Raw genomic sequence first — 16239 nt, 5'->3', positions numbered from 1 at the left:
GGGGGGGGCAGTGAGGTGTCTGTGGGAGCTCGAGTTACATTTTTTTGTGGCCAAAACCTCAGCAAAGGCTGAAAACTCAGTGCAGGCCCTAACGGAGGGAATCAGAAGTCCTGAAACAATGCACAGACCCAAACTGAGGTTAGTTTAGGCCGTCTATCTCGACAAGGGCCTTAAATGAGGTAACTTTAAATCCTAAAACACAGCAAAGGCCATAAATAAGGTAAGTTTTTCTGACTGAAAACTCAGTGTGGGCCCTAACGGAGGGAAGTTGAAGTCCTGAAACCCCACGTGCGCCCTTATTGTGGTAAGTTTAGGCCCTGAAACTCAATGAAGGTCTTAAATGAGGTATGTTTAGGCCCTAAAATGCAGCAAAAGCCATAAATATTTCAAGTTTCTGGCCGAAGACTCAGTGGAGGCCTGAAAACTCGGCGCAGGCACTAATGCAGGGAAGTTCAAGTCCCGAAACGTGGTTTGGCCCCAAATTTTGACAAGGGCCTTAAATGAGGTACTTTTAAATCCTAAATGCAGCAAAGGCCATAAATAAGGTAAGTTTTTCTGGGCAAAAACTCTGCAGAGGCCTGACAACTCGGTGTAGGCCCTATCCAAGGGAAGTTGAAGTACTGAAACTCAGCGCGGGCCCTAACTGTGGTAAGGTAAGGCCCTAAAACACAGAGGGGTGTGTGTATATATATTTACGTAGCAAAATGTGCATGGTCCTTGGCGTCCTATGAATGATCCTTAGCGCAAAGTATAGCTTAGCTAAACTAGAATCATGAGGAAAGAGGTAGCACATCCTTGTTTTGTGGCGGGTGACCAAGGCCGTGGATCCAGCTGTTTGGCCCCATTTGGAACTGGGTGGTCAAAGTGCAGTAGATACAGGAATCTCCCTCAGGTCGTCTGTGAGCCCTGGCCAGGCTTTGGTGGGATCTGAGAGGCAAGCGAAACCGGGTGTTTCCGCATTTGCAATGAGGTGAGCTTGTTTGTTCTATAGTTCAAAAGCTGGACCCTCTTGCAGCGACTTTGGAGACCTCAGCTACGAGGGGACGCCCTGCGCAGCACTTCCCCGTTGCCGGGAGAGGCTCTCCAAATCCTCGCTGCAAGAGGGGCTCCCCAGTGCCTGCGCGTCTGGAGGATGGTGACATGCTGGGGCAACTGGAATAGGTATCGTTCTTCATCGCTGTAGCTAACCTGCGGTAGGACTGATGAGGTGCGTTGCCTCGCTTAGCTGTTCTGCCTGAGTGAGGGTCTTGTAGGTGAATTCTTTTGTACATGTGTATTAATAACTGTATGAATGCAAACCCAAGTGAATAAAAGCTATTTCCCACTTTTGTGTCTGTGTAATTTATATGCTGCCGCCCTCCCCCAGCAGGGCAGCAACTGAACCCCCCCGATGGGCTCGATGCTGCCCTAGCAGGGCCCCCACCACCACCCTCCCCCTGAACGCAGCCACCGGACCACCCTGACTGTGTCAATGCTGCCCTAGTGGGGTTCCCCCACCACTGCCCGCACCCGGCAGGGCAGCCACCGAACCCCCCCGACGGGCTCGATGCCGGCCTAGCGGGGGCCCTCCACCACCGCCCTGACGCAGCAGGGCAGCCACCGAACCCCCAGGACGGGCTCAATGCTGGCCTAGTGTGGCCCGCCACCGCTGACCTGACCTGGCAGGGCAGCCACTGAACCCCCTCGACGAGCTCGATGCCACCTGAGCACGGCCCGCCACCGCCGACCTGACCCGGCAGGGCAGCCACCAAACCACCCCAACGGGCGCGATGCTGGCCTAACGGGGCCCCCCACTATCGCCCTGACCCGGCAGGGCAGCCACCTGATGCCCACTGACGGGCTCGATGTGGGCCTAGCGGGGCCCCCCGCTGCCACCCTCACCCGGCAGGGCAGCCACCGAACCCCCTTGACAGGCTCAATGCCGCCCTCACCCCCATCCCCCCCTCCCTCCCCTTCACCTCCCTCCCCTTCACCCCCCTCCCCCGCCTCTTCCCCCTCACCCGGCTGGGAAGCCACCAAATCCCCCGAGAAGCTCGATGCCGGCATAGCAGGGCCCCCCACACCCTCCAACCCCCCTCCCCCCCTAACCCAGCAGGGCAATCACCGAAACCACCTAACCTTAACCCTGTCCCTAACCCTAACCCCCCTAAACCTTGCCCTAACCCTAATATAACCCTAACCTAAACCTAAAACCTAACGCTAACCCTGACCCTAAACTTTAACCTTAAACTTAACCTGAACCTTAACTCTAACCTTAACCCTAACCCTAAGCGTCTAACCTGAACCCAAACCCAAAACCTAACCCTAACCCAACCCGAACCCTAACCGAAACCCGAACTATAACAATAACCTAACCCTAGCCCAAACCCTATCCCGAACCCTAACTCGAACCTGAACCTGAACCCTAACCTAAACCCTAAACCTAACCCAAACCCTAAACCTAATCCTTAAACTTAACCCTAACCCAAACCCAAACCTGAAACCAAACCGGAACCCCAAACCTAACCCTAACCCTAAAATTCTAACCCTGAGTCTATCCCTAATCCTAACCCAAACCCTAACCCGAACCCTATCCCAAACTCTAACCCTTAACCTAACCCTAACCTGAAGGCGAACCTGAACCCGAACACTAACCCTAACCCGAACCCTAACCCTAATCCTTAATCCTAACCCAAACCCGAACCCTAAACGGAACCCTAACCCAAACCAGAACCCTAACCCTAACCAGAACCCTAACCCAAACGCAAACCCTAACCCAAACTCGAACCCTAACGGGAACCCTAACCCGAACCAGAACCCAAACGCAAACCCTAACCCGAACCAGAACCCTAACCCTAACCTGAACACTAACCCTAAACCCAACCCGAACTCTAACCCTAACCCGAACCCTAATCCTTAACCCTAACCCATCCCTAACCGAACATTTGCCAAGAGCCCTGAAGGCGCAAACCCTCCAGAAATGCCCATCGTTAGTCCTGCTACGCTGGGCCCACAAAGCTGGTTTGTCTCCCAGAGAGCACAACTCCTGCTGCACCCCCCGGCCCCCTGGGAACGCATCCCTCCTCACCTGCCCACCTGAGCCCACAGCGACATCTCACGGCCCAGAAACACCCGGCGTGAAAGGAAAACAAAGGTCAGGTCTCAAGTGCAGCCTCTCCTGGGGATGCGTGCCCAACAAGAAACCTCCTCTCATTACGGTCGTCATCCCGGCAAGCCTGTCACAGGCAAGCGATACAAGGGACTCCCCAGCACCCCCTCCCAGAGCCCTGCTCCGTCCCCTGGCAGGGCAAGTGCTGCTACCAGCAGGGACTCCCTGCCCTCCCAGATGTCCCCCTCTGTCGCGACGGAGGGAAGACACAGTCACTCAATATGAGTGATCAGCAGGCTTCGTTTATTGTCTCTTACAGTCACCTTTTATGCCTTCTTATAATTAGCTCAGACATATGACAAAAGTTAAGCTCATTATTGGTTAGTTGCCTAAATACCAAGCCCGCCCCTCGTTTCTCTTCTGTAGTTACCTGTTCCCACCTGCAACATTCTTTTCCCACCAAAATCTTCCTGTTATTGTGTAACAAGGACAGCCAAAGACAGTGTATTTTGCTTTACTTCAGCTAAGCTGAGAGCGATGTGCATTTTTGTCCAGCCAGCTGGACTATGTCTATGTGACCCTTTTCAGCTAGCCAGTTACCCACACCCCTCAACATTCCCACTTGCCCCAAGTCCATGTACAGCTCCATCTGGCAACGCCACAGCAACAGCAGTTGTCTTTGCAGTTAAATACGTTCATCCGGAAGAAAAAAGGCAGCTAGCATCTGCTCCCCGGCAGAGCTTGCAGCACACAGGAATATTGCTCCATTTCTACATGTTTCCTAATGCTTTTTTCCTCTTTCTTTCACTCCTCGTAAAGCAAACCACACAGGTCAGTGGGATCAGGCACAGAACCACAGAAAAATACAGGTGGAAAGGACTCTGGATGCCTCTTGATCTAACCCTTCCATACAAAATGAACAATTTCAAAGTTAGAACAGACTGTGCGGGGATGTGTCCAGCAGTTTACATCTCCAGGATGGAGGTTTCCCACTTCTCTGGGTCACACAAGCTTTTACCTGCCTTTATGGTCACCAGACACGAGTTTGCCTTCAGCTACAGCACAGGCTCCAAGCAATACTGTGTGTTGTGATTCTGCAGCCCTTGTTCTGGAAGTTAACCTCAGCTGTAAATGCCTTCAAAGTCCTTGACTCCTTGAAATAAAGAAAAAGTCTCCTTTTTTGGGGTGTTTTTTGCTTTTAAGCAGCCATCTGTTGAACTATTGTCTGAGACCAAAATGCCAGCTGCTTCATACCAAAAAGGAAAGCCAGTGTACAGCAGAAAGACATTGAGGTTATCTGCCTTGCACATACAAGTGCCAGAAGACGGGCAACAGACCAATAATCCCATGGAAATAAAAGCAACCCGTTTTAGCAGCCGTTATCTTTGGTCCTGCGCATGTCATAAGACACCCACCTCTTCTTCATGGTCTCTTGTAAGCCAACAGCGCCAAGGCAGCCAGTCACCAAGGCCATGCCATAAACACCAGCACGTTTCTCTGTACATGGGGTGCTGCTGGGGAACAGCGGGCAGAGAAGCCCCTGGTTACATACCTGCCAGAGAAGCTGAATATTAAGATGGAAGAACCACCAAGGTTCTCAAAACTAAGGACACAGAGTCAGTAAAAGAACAGTAAGTGCCACTGTTTTAAGGAACTACTAGATCTTTAACTAGCAGGCGGGCCAGTCATAAGCAAAGGCAGCTCATGGGCTCAGAAAAGCAGAGCCATAACACGTACTAAGCTCAAAGAATTGCTCAGCTGATGTATCCCTAACACTCGATAGAACAGCAACTCTGGGTTTTTTCCACTGGATGACAAACCTTTTCTATCAGGATGCAATCAGGAGCCCAACTCAGATTTGGCTGGAACAGCCTTTCCTCTGATTAGGAACCTGGAAATCTCAGCTCAGCCACTCACAAGTGTCTCACTTGCAGGAAGATTGCTTATAACAGCTCAGCAGATTAAATACAACAAGCATTCACTGCAAAAAAGCAAGGCAAAACCAGAGCTGCTGTGTGCCTGTTCATACAGCTGCAAAACATTTTAGTTGAGGGAACAGAGCAAAAGATCGTTCTTGCACCAATCCCTGAAAATTAACAAGTATGCAGCTGCTTTCCATCACTCCTTTCCGCCCAAATTCAGGAGACTGAAGGGGTTTCTTTCTTTCAGGAGTCAGGGCAGAATAACCAGGACTTGTCACCTCCCCATGCCTGCACTTGGGACTCGTCCACATGTGACTCACCCAGCCACCGCAGTAACATCGTGCAAGAACAAGAGTCTACCCTGGCACTTGATAACCAAGCCTAGAAGGGTACAGCTCACGAAACAGCAGGGCCAAACCCCGAAACAAAGATCTGCTGAGGACAGGGAAGAAGGTGCAATGCTGGAAGCACTCGATCCTGAAGCTAATAGCAGCAGTGACGCAATCCAGACAAAAAGCTCTCTGTGTTGCAGTCCCATGAAGAAATTTGTGGGAGGTTTAGCTTTCTGTACTTTTAAGGTTGTCCTGTACCTTGCTATAGAGGTATCTCTCCTACAGATCTGCAGGACACGATGCCTTCATTCACTCAGCCTTGGCAAAACAAAGCTGCAGCCTCCTGACAACGCCGAGGGGGGACGCGCCACCGCGCATGCGCGGCGCCAAGGCTGCAGTGCCGATTTTCGGCCGCCAGGCGACAGCAGAAGTACGTTACCAACCGGGCGCTGCAGTACCCAATTCTTTTCGCTAGACGGCACCATAGCTCCAGCCAAACTAAGGGCAGCGCATGCGCAGAATCGGCTTGATGCCTTGGGGCGGGGTTTCCGGCTACGCACACGTATGGGCTACGCGTACGGCCCCGGAAGGTGGGTTCATTTCCGGCCCGCTGGAGCGGCGGTGGCGGTGCGGGGCCTTCGCCGGGAGCCCGGAAGCCTTTCGGGCCGGGACGTGCGGCGGCGCTGGGTGAGCGGGCGGGCTGAGGGCTGCCGGGGGCCGGTGGGCGAGCCCGGGCGTGGCCGTCGGGCAGCGGCCGGCCGGGGGGGACGTATCGGGCCGGCGCTCGGCCGCGGCAGGGAGCGCCTGGTGCCGGCGGCGGGCGGGCTGAGGCGGGCGGCCCGGGCCGGGCCCGGCGGGGCTGCCGGCGGTTCTCGTCTCGCCGGCAGTGACGGTGGTCAGCGGGCTGCTCGCGGTGCTGCCTTTTTTTTTTTTTTTTTCTCGGAGCTGCGCCGCTACCTCAGCGAGGAGGCGAGGAGCGGCGGCGGGGCCCGGGAGGGGGGTCGGCCCGCGGCGCCCTGCCGCCCCCCCGCCGCCTCCGGCGCTGCAGCCGCCGCAGCTCTGCGCGGGGCTTTGTCTTTCCCCCAGCCGCCGGCCGGTGCCGTGGCAGCGGGCTGGGGCCGCAGGGGCTGCCTTGGGGGCTGCGGTAACGCTGTGGCGGGGGGGGCGGCTCAGGAGCCTCTGCCCGCCCCTGCGAGCGGGCAAGGGAAAGGGAAGAAAGCCGGCGGTGGGATCCCCACCCCTCCCCCCCGACAGCTGGTTTCCCTAAAAAATATTACAAAGGGCAAGCGTTTAACTACGGGGGAGGGTTGGGAGGCGGCAGCTCAGGTGTCTCGCTGATCCTTTGTTGTGACAGTCAGCTCCTGGGCCGGAGCAGCCGAGGGGAAGAGGCCTTTGGGTTTGCTTCCCAGTGAAACGGGGCTCTTTTGGTTTTTCTTTGTACCTAGGTTCATCCGGAATTGTACGTTGACAAATCAAGGGGAGCTACACTGAAGGTCAGTCTAGATGTTACTTTTCCACGTGTGCCTCGTGCTTGTGAGTTGGACTGCTGACTACGGAGGGATCACTTTTGTACTCGCCGAGGGCCCGCAAGGCTCCGTGTGCCCGCTGCTTCCGAGTGCTGCGCTGCTGCTTGGGCAACAGCCAGGGAGGAATTGTTGGTCCCTCGTGGTTACGCAGCCGGGCCTGCTGGGTGCTTAAGCCAGCACGTCCAGTCGGGCAGTATTATTTTTCTAGATTGTAAATGAACCTGAGGCATAAACCCACTTACATTTCTGTAGGACGGTGTACTTGGTCAGAGAGCTCAGTCGCACTGACGGAGCTGGCACAGAGTTCCCTTGGGACTCCAGATCTGACTGTATTGTTGAAAGGCTCCAGAGCCTGCTTTGGAAGTCACTTGGCAAGGCACAGCTTTGCCGTGATTTTTGTACTTGAATTCTAACTGTAATGCCAATGCCACCTGTTGGCCTTTCTCCAGAAGTTATAAAAGCAGAATGAGCGTTAAGAATCTGATTACCTTTTAACTAAATTCGAAACAAAGTTGCGGGATGAAGTGACTGGAAGTCCTTCAAGTCTGACTGGGTGTCGCTGCCGTGCATGTTATCTGCCTGTCTACCGATCGTTCCTGCCTCTTGTTCAGTTGTGGTAATTCCTTTGGGTAATGCGTTGGGCTCTAGATGTAGTGCATCTTGACTTCCTCCCGACCCCCCGAGATGTTATCGGTCTTTGCCTTCCTCACGTTTCACAGGGCGTGGGAAGGCCAGAGAGGCTGGAAGCCTCGGCTGTTGTGTGCGGGGAAGCTGTCAGCCTGCTAAGAGAGCGTGTAGCCAGCAAGCGCATCGTGGTGCTTTGGTACCAAGCTGATACCACAGACCTCAATCTTTTTTGTGAAAAGGGATCACAAGGAAACGTGCTGATGTTAAAGAGGGAAAGGTGGCGGGGGAAGAGGTAGGAGGCAGCTTTCAACCAATTTTAGGCTTAACTCCTGTGTTCCTGAAAATGGTTCTGGGCTTTGAGGGGTTTGCTTTTGGCTTTTTGCCTTAAGCGTCTCTGCCTTTCAGGGTAACGCTTTCTTGGAAGTTGGAAACGGTCCTTCTGGGACACCAAATGAAACCCCGTACCTGGGAGGGCCATTTAGCGTGCGGCACCTTGCGTTTTATTCCCTGTCGGTCACTTGGTCCTAGCTGTACACGCCCTCCCGGTTGGCACGTTCTTACCCTGCTGGCTGAAAGATTCTGTCTTTTCGTTTCCTCAGCTTGCCACAGGCCATAACACTTGTGTGTTCATAGACCGCTTTCCTTGTTCACTGCTTTCAGATTTGAGCATCAATGCCACGGATGTAACGGGAGAGCAGCAGCAGGACATAGAGCACAAGCCGTTTAAACAACGCTTGGATAAAGCTGCCAACCGTGTGACTCCAGAAGCCGAGAGACACTGTAAGATGCTGTTCTGCCATTCTTGGATGGATGCTCTCGTAGCCTTTCATCACCGTATGCCTGCTATGACCTTTGTGGGAACAAGGGACGGCTGAATTCACAGCGTTTTAAACACCACGAACTCTTGAAGAGTTTATAGGACACAAATCTATTACACTGGCAGATCAGACAAGCTCCTCTCTGTGTGTATGTATATTACACTCGGTACTTTTGCAAGGCAAGTCTTTGCCTAGTCACTCTGAAATTGGGACAAGGACTCACTGATGCATTTCAGGAGCAAAGCTGCTGAGTGAACGGGCTTTTCCTACTAGAAATCAAGCAGCTGCTCTGGCAGAACTTGACTTTGGTTGCATCTTTAAAGCCTAGGAGGCTGACAAATGGGACGAGCTGGTTGAAGAGCCTCTCTCCAGGGAAGGCTCCACTGACTTGACCCTTAAGCCTAAACTTGCATCTTACTAAGTTTGCTTTGTGTGTGTTAATGCATACCCGATTCATAGATTTCAGTTGATTGATCAGTTACAAGTTGAAATGGTCCTTGGCTACATTAACCTCTCCTCTGCATTTTTTTTACATGTTATGACTTACTGTCGTACTTCAATACAAACTGGGAATGATTCTGGTAGTGTTGCAATCTAACAGTAATGCTGTCCCGACTTTGTCTTTCTAAAGTGTGAGGTCCTTATTGTCTGTTCTGGGAGATAGTGTGGTTCTGTGTATTGGCATGAACTAAATTTGCTGGTTTGTTGTAACTCAGATTTAACTTTTCTGTTCTTAAAAGCTGAAAGGCTAAACTAAGCCAAGAGCTGAACAGTGGGTGGGTACAAGAGCTTCTCCTGTTGTCACAGAAGTGTGGTGATAGCATTCTTACTGTTGTGTCACTTAGCAGCCTTTCTGTATTTGGAGGCTGTGGCGTTACGAACGTAATGTCTGGGGTCAAACCCCACTTTTCTGTATCTAATTCTCTGTTAACACATGTAGGCCTCCTGCCTTACTGGTGTTGCCAGCCTCCACTGGGATTACTCGGTCTGAACCGGTTGCTCCTGCTCCTTACATTATCAACGGAGAGGAAGGGAAACTGGGAGGGAGCAGTCTCATCCAGGAGAGGCATTTTGAAAGCGATCAAATTGCATTGCATGCAAGAAGCAATTTCTTCTGCTGTCTGGAAAAAGTATACGGCTAGTTTGATTTCCACCACAGGTGTGGCAAGTTAGATTGGAGGTGTCCACCCATCTTCATGAAACTCTATGCTTATCAGTTTCTATTAGTAACACTAATTAGTCAGTTATTTAAATGGCAACTATAGCAGTATTGACTGCTAAAGGAAAAATTTACACAGACGTGGGTACTGCTAGGCTTGATTTAGTCACAACTCAGAGCTGGGCCACCACCCCAGTGAGTGGCAGAGAACGAAGGGATACAGCCCAGCTTACACTTACCAGATCATTAGTCAACATCCAAAGTTTTTAGAAGTTTCCTTTGGTCCTGTCAGTTCTGCAAATCTATCACCTGACTCTGTCCCAGTTGATTCATCTGTTCGGTACCAGTCTCTGCCTCTGTTCCAGGCTCCTCCTCAGATCGTGATCTTCTTGTCTGCCTGCTTTAACTCACACACTCCTTCAAGCACGCTTAGTCTTTGAACAAGCAATTCCTATTCATATATGCCAGTTTTTCTAAAAACGCCTGTGTTTCTGAGAGCATCTGTGTGCACAAACTGATCATCTGTTGCTTCTCTGTTCTCCCGCTGATTAACTGGACTGGGTTTTAAACCAGCCTTGGATTAGGGTTATGCTAGGGACGAGGCCTGGTTCTGCCACTTAGCTGCTTCAGCACTTTAAATTTCTTAATTCAAAATCCGTTTTCTTTTAACAGGTTCCTCCTTTTGTTTTATTATTGCATACCTGCAATAGTTTAATAGCTAACATATTTCCAAGTTCTTTCTTGCAATTTTGCTGCTAAGCCAGTCACACAAGTTACAGAACATCGCGTTAGTGCAATCGCAGACACAACTACAGAAATCACAACAGGTATTGTAGTGATCAGTTTCTTTAACCACCTTGATAGGTCGGGGAACTGAGATGTTAATTCCTTGATGCCAATATGCATGGTTTCTCAAATCTGAGAAAGAATTCTGCAAATACAATAAATATTGGGTTACCTTGTTTACCTCCATCCGACAAACTTATCTTTGCTGGGACATAAGTTCCCGGTACTGCTATAATCCTTCCAAAAATAACTTCTGCAGGAGAAACTCCAATTGGCTGCCTGGGAGTGTTTCTTATATCCCATAAACCCAAATTTAAAGCTTCATGTCATTTTAACCCAGTCTGTTTACAAACTGTGACTAATTTCTCTTTGAGAGTTCTATTCCTGAGATTCTGCATCCTGTCCTGGGGATTCTGGATGATGGGGAGTATGTAACTGTGATCAAATTCCTAATGAATGATAGATCTGTTTTAATACAGCTGCAAAAAAAATGAGGTCCCCTGTCAGATAGCTCTGGAACTCCATATCTAGGAATAATTTCCTTTAAGAGAGCTTTAACAACTGCTTTTGAGTCATTTTTCTGAGTAGGGAAAGCTTCCGCCCACCCTGACAATTGATCAACAACAGGAAGTAGGTATGTGAACCCCATTACTTTAGGCATTTCGGCATAATCAGTCTGAAGGTTTCGAAAAGGATACTTCATCGCTGGAGGTGGCTTTCCTAGCAGCGTCTTCCTTCTTAAAGAGGCAGATCCTTATGTAGCCGACAGCTCTCACCAATTCTTTTGGCTGCTGCATAAATTCCAGGGGTTGCCCACAGCTGTTGGAGGGCCAGAAAGTATTGCTCTCAAAATCCGTGAGCTCTGTTGTGCTGCCAGTGAGTGATAGGTCCTAAATACCTCTTTGGAAGTAGCGGTTTTTACTTCCAAATAGCCACTGTCCCTCACGTTGTTGTGCTCCCAATTTCTCCCAGGTTTGTCTTTCTTCTTCAGGTAGATCTTCATAGAAAGGAGTTACATCTGGGATTTCAGCCTTACCCTGTTCAGTCAGAATCGGAGTCATTGCTCAGATCGCCTGCCGTGCAGCAGCTTTTGCTGCTTGATCAGCCAAGGTATTTCCTCCAGATACATTGTCCCGGTGGTTGGTATGAGCCTTTACGTAAATTCAAGTCCATTTCATTTATCCTCCGTAGATTTCATAGTTTTGCATAGCTTAAAGCTTCATCCTCACTTAGACACGACGGTGCAAATGCCTGAAAGCCATCCAAGCCCCTTCCCGGTCAGTGGAGAGGAAGAGGCGCTCCCAGAAGCCCTTACTCTCAGCGTGCACATCTGAAAAGGATTGGGGGGGGTTTCTGATTATTGCCTGAAACTTTTTATTCTAGTATCAAGATGAAGGAAATTGGTGTACTGAGCAGAAGTCTGATATAATGGTTCTCAGTTCAGACTAATTTCCTCAAAGTCATTTTTTTAACGGGAAGATGATTTATATAGCATCTCAGCAGCACCCACACTGATCCAAACTGGTTACTTACTCGGTATTTACTATAGCTTTTCTGCATGTCATAGTCAGTATGGAACCTCTTTCTTTTTTCCAGGTCCTCTGTTAATCACAGGCATGTAATTGCAGGGGAATGGAGGGGGTTGCAGCTGCCCAGTATTTTAGGATCATAATGAGGGACAGCCGATGTCTATACCTTAAAATGTATTAACATGTGCTTAGGGATGTAGGTTTTGTGTTACAGCAGCTTGCTGTACATTCTGCCTGTGTAGGAATGTATAAAATCTTGGTGATTAGAAGCCCTTCTTTAGGTTTATAACTTCAGTACTTGCCTCCTAGCGTTGCCATTGAGCTCCTTAGAGCACACTGCTGTAATGCTGCTCAATGCTGCTCAGTAAAAGCATCGGTGGCAAACTCTATTCTGTAGCCAATAGGGGTTATTTACTTGTTAAAGCTGTTAATCATTAGCTCTTAATAATTATATAATGCATTGCTGCTATGATGAACATTATGATAATTATGAGTTAGTTTTTATTAGTTAATTGTTACTTATCTGACATTTTGGTATCTGAGCTCATGCTGGTTGTTCAAATTGTTTTCCTCATTCTAGGTCCTTTACACACTTTCTCACAGGAGTTTGTGCCGTCATTGGAGGCATATTTACAGGTATTGCATCTTTCAATCTTTTTTTCTTTCTACATTGTAAACATTTGCCATCTTCTTCTAAAATGTGTATGGCTGATAATAAATCCCTGTTTGATGGGGAGAGATGATTTCAGACTTCAAGAGGGAATATATCAAGAGTATAATTAGTGCTGCAGACTTTCAAGATGCTGTGGATGATGTCAGACCTACCTATCGTAATATTTTACTTTGATGCTCTAAAGGACATTTTTGTTTTCAAATAATGCACTTTCACATACCATATGAATGTATCTGTGCTGTGTATCTTGGCCAGCTTGGGTCTGTAAGCAGACAGTTGCTTTCATGTGGAACTAAAGCCAGTAGAATCTGTGAACCCAGGTTGCCATGAGCATAGCCATCTCAAGAGGTGTTAGAATGCGTTCCGAGACTTGGGAGCTCCAGTGAGTGCTCTGCAGGGACTAAAAGGAGCCCTCGCAGCTACATGGGGCTCGTAAGGAGAGGCTGTTCCTGCGGAGCCGTTGGAGGGTCTGGGCTTCGTTCTCAGTGTTGGCTTCTGAACAGCTGATCAGCGTCTGCTCAGCTCCATGTGTGTGACAGAGCCCAGCCTTGGTCCAGCCTTGTGCTCCAGGTAATAACTCAGGGTACTCTGAAACAGTCATAGATGTTCACGTGGCTGTGAAGGGCCAGCCTGGAGATCTGGTCAGCAGATCCTACGGACCTGAGAAGTCAGCTTCTATATGTATCGCGTAATAGCTTCGTCTGCAAGGTTCTCTCGTCACCTGAGGTGTCACAGTGCTCAATTAACCTGATGCTATTAAACAGAATTTGTCTGTGATAAATTTGGTCATCTTTATTTCTATGGCTGACTCAAGGAGAGGCTTTCAAAACTTACTTTTGTGACAAATGCAATTGCCCTCTAGCACTGATTACCTTTGACAGTAAGTTCCTGCTGCCATATGCCATGTTCTGTGTCTATATTGTAGAGGAAAGATGAAATGGTGGCCAAGAAGGCCAGTAGTGTCCTGGCTCGTATCAGAAATAGTGTAGCCAGCAGGGTTAGGGAAGTGATTGTCCCCCGGTACTCCTGCAGTGGTGAGGCCACCCCTTGCATCCCGTGTGCAGTTTTGGGCCCCTCACCGTAAGGACATGGAGGTGCTGGAGCCTGTCTGGAGAAGAGCAATGACGCTGGTGGAGGGTCTAAAGAACAAGCCTGGTGAGGAGCAGCTGAGGGAACTGGGGGTGTTCAGCCTGAAGAAAAGGAGGCTCAGGGGAGACATTACTGCTCTCTACGGCTCCCTGAAAGGAGGTGGTAGCGAGGTGGGGGTCAGTCTCTTCTCCCAAGTAACAAGTGATAGGATGAAAGGAATGACCTCAAGTTGCATCACAGGAGGTTTAGATTGGATATTAGGAAAAATTTCTTTGCTGAAAGGACTGTCAAGCACTGGAACAGGCGGCCCAGGGAAGTGGTTGAGTCACCATCCCTGGAGGCATTTAAAGTTGTGTACATGTGGCACTTAGGGACATAGTTTAGTGGTGCACTTAGCAGTGGTAGGTTAATCTTCGGTCCTAAAGGTCTTTTCCAACCTAAACTATTCTATTCTAAAGAAATCAGTTGTGTAACAGTTTTTGTGTCACAGGATCAAATTTATTCCAGAGGTAGAGATAATTTCAGGCCAAGACAACCACAAAAGGCAGTAGTCTGAAGTGTCACTCAAAGACCAGATAGTAATAAGGCCAGTCATTCTGTATTCTACAGTAATAAACAGAAGACTCGGTTCCCGTTTTAGCGGCTGTTCTTTATATAGCATTGCAATGTGTGCCTTTAGGTAGGGCCAAGTAATCACTTACTTATTCCTTAGATTGAGGTGTTGCATAAAAGAAAAAAGAACATGAATCTTCATAAAGGCACTGAAAATACTGCTGGTCACTGGCACCCTGTGTTCCCTCCCATGCAGGAGTTCAGGGTTCCTGCCCTGCGAAAGCTGCCCCGATGGATGCAGGGTTGTCTGGGTTTCATGGTGCAGTAGACCAATTCTAAAATTTTCTATGGTCCCAAAAAAGCACTGAATTAATAGGCTCCTTCAGTGCTGGAGAGATTTGGGGAAAATACTGCAGAAAGAACTAAAGGCATCGGTTTGTTTTGCTTTGTGTCCTTGGTGGGTAAACGTGGCAGTCTTTGATAAAGGATGTCCATCAAGGGCAGCGTTGGGTAGGGTAGCTTATTTTTTAAGGGTGCTGGGAAATGAGCAAAAATGGGAAACATGCCCTTGGCAAGCTGGGTCAGTGCAGTAACATGGCATAAAGCTCTTGACATCAGCTTCCTTTCCAAATTCATCTCACTCATCAGTAAGCACATGTGACTTGGCCTGTCTCTTTTTTCACTTCTGTAAGACAGATCTTTTTCTGGAGAAGCATAATCACCTCTGCCCTGCAAGTTGGATCTTATCTGCCCTAATGAGCTGAGGTCGTTTTTCTTCTGAGCAGCAGCTGTTTTCTGTTGCGGGGGGAGCTGGAACTCCTTTCCACTAACAGAAGGGTTTGTGTTTTCTTTCCTTGAGAGTTGTTCTGTCTTCAAGGCATGTCTGGCTTGACGCATCTGTGGTTTTTTTCTCCTTTTAGTCGCAGGACTCATTGATTCCTTGATCTGTCACTCAGCACAGGCCATCCAGAAGAAAATTGAACTAGGGAAGACAACGTAAGCAATGAGCTCACCCCTCAAAAAAAACCCCCAACCCTCTTTAAGGAGAACTGAACAGGTTTTTTGAAACACAAGTGATCTTCTAAGTACACAAGAGAAGAGGTTTGGAATTACCAGATGGCCCTGACCACTCGTATGTTACTGTTCCATCATTCTTTGTTCGGCATTAATTTTTGAGAATGGGACTGCCTGAACCTTGCTGCTGTAAAGATGACCCGTCTTGTCTGGCTTTGCAGACCCTACTGTAAAAACCCTTTTGTGCCAGGCCATGTTCATCCAGTTCTGCCCCCCCCCCCACCCCCTTCCCAAAAGAGATGATGGAGATACTGCATTCCATTTGCCCCCAGGAATAATGTACTGTATTTTCATGAGACTTGGAATATGGATTGAAGTTGCCATCAAATACGCTTCCTAGCAAGACCATCTAGCTTTTTTAACTTTTCTTAAAGCTGTCTCTGGGTGTGCTGGTGCTGTATGCCAGACCTCTGTGAAAATGTGCTGAATCCCACACACCTTCCTTCCAGCTGTTCTGGGCAGTGTGGTGAGAACTAGCGCTTGGGATGTGCTTACTGTACCATGGAGCATTGCGGTTGCCACAGATTGCTGCTCTTGTGAAAAATGCAAGTTGATGTTTCGGCAAAAAAAAAGTGTTTGGAGTTTTAATTGATTTTTAAATGGGATTGTGTTTTTCAGTTCCCCTCTGTTTGTATTTTGAAACAAAGTCCATCCTCTGTGTATTTTGGTAAAGCATTTAGAAGAATTAGATTATTTAAACGATCCCTGGTACATAATTGGAAATTATAATTAAAAAACATACCCGTGTTGTGGCAAAATACATAGATACAATAATCATGGTGGGGTTGGTTTTTTTCTTTTTAATGATTTTACACAAGTGAGTAAAGTGCTTGGTATGTGAAATTATATTAGGGGTCATTAGAAAATTTTGAGGAAAAATAAAATACTGTGGAGGCAATATTGAGGCAAAACTCATCACTCTTAAATCTCAGCTCTGGATCTGCTGTGGCGTTGACTCTAAACTTGGTCCAAGCAGTTGGTCCAACAACTGCCCAGTGAGTGTGACAAGCACAGCACCAGATAATGCAGAGAGAAAGCTGTTTTATAATGCATTTGAACTTGAT

General features: G+C 48.7%; 1 protein-coding gene and 1 long non-coding RNA gene across 21 annotated transcripts; one reads left to right on the top strand and one right to left on the bottom strand.

The window, feature by feature from the left end:
- Positions 1 to 3901: 3901 nt before the first annotated feature.
- LOC119158951 lies at positions 3902 to 5705 on the bottom strand. The gene is made up of 3 exons (XR_005108013.1): positions 5601 to 5705; positions 4107 to 4640; positions 3902 to 3991 (listed from the first exon to the last, which is right to left on the bottom strand). It is a non-coding gene; the product is annotated as an uncharacterized LOC119158951 (long non-coding RNA).
- Positions 5706 to 5898: 193 nt separating this feature from the next.
- On the top strand, positions 5899 to 15952 carry LOC119158818 (endoplasmic reticulum-Golgi intermediate compartment protein 3-like). 20 transcript variants are annotated; one of them, XR_005107978.1, is made up of 6 exons: positions 5899 to 6029; positions 6788 to 6835; positions 8156 to 9472; positions 11250 to 11368; positions 12368 to 12423; positions 15058 to 15952. XR_005107978.1 is itself a non-coding variant. In XM_037411197.1 (5 exons), the coding sequence occupies exons 1-5, from the start codon at positions 5907 to 5909 to the stop codon at positions 15085 to 15087; spliced, it is 438 nt and encodes a 145-aa protein (XP_037267094.1). In that variant the 5' UTR covers positions 5899 to 5906; the 3' UTR covers positions 15088 to 15952. The 20 variants fall into 20 exon arrangements, 5 of the variants coding, with proteins under 5 accessions (XP_037267094.1, XP_037267096.1, XP_037267097.1 ...); XR_005107972.1 differs by having other exon boundaries at positions 15022 to 15952; XR_005107975.1 differs by having other exon boundaries at positions 13058 to 15952.
- The last annotated feature ends 287 nt before the right edge of the window (positions 15953 to 16239 follow it).

Source organism: Falco rusticolus, chromosome 18 (genome assembly GCF_015220075.1).
Source record: "Falco rusticolus isolate bFalRus1 chromosome 18, bFalRus1.pri, whole genome shotgun sequence".
NCBI classification, from domain to species: Eukaryota; Metazoa; Chordata; class Aves; order Falconiformes; family Falconidae; genus Falco; species Falco rusticolus.
This window is presented reverse-complemented; position numbering and strand designations above follow the sequence as displayed.

Bases quoted from the DNA above. Each gene is read 5' to 3' on its own strand.
- LOC119158818 (XM_037411195.1), top strand. From the start codon at position 5,907: ATGGGCTACGCGTACGGCCCCGGAAGGTGGGTTCATTTCCGGCCCGCT. The intron at 6,030-6,787 runs GTGAGCGGGCGG...CTTTGTACCTAG, and splicing joins GGGACGTGCGGCGGCGCTGG to GTTCATCCGGAATTGTACGT. The intron at 8,276-12,367 runs GTAAGATGCTGT...TCCTCATTCTAG, and splicing joins TCCAGAAGCCGAGAGACACT to GTCCTTTACACACTTTCTCA.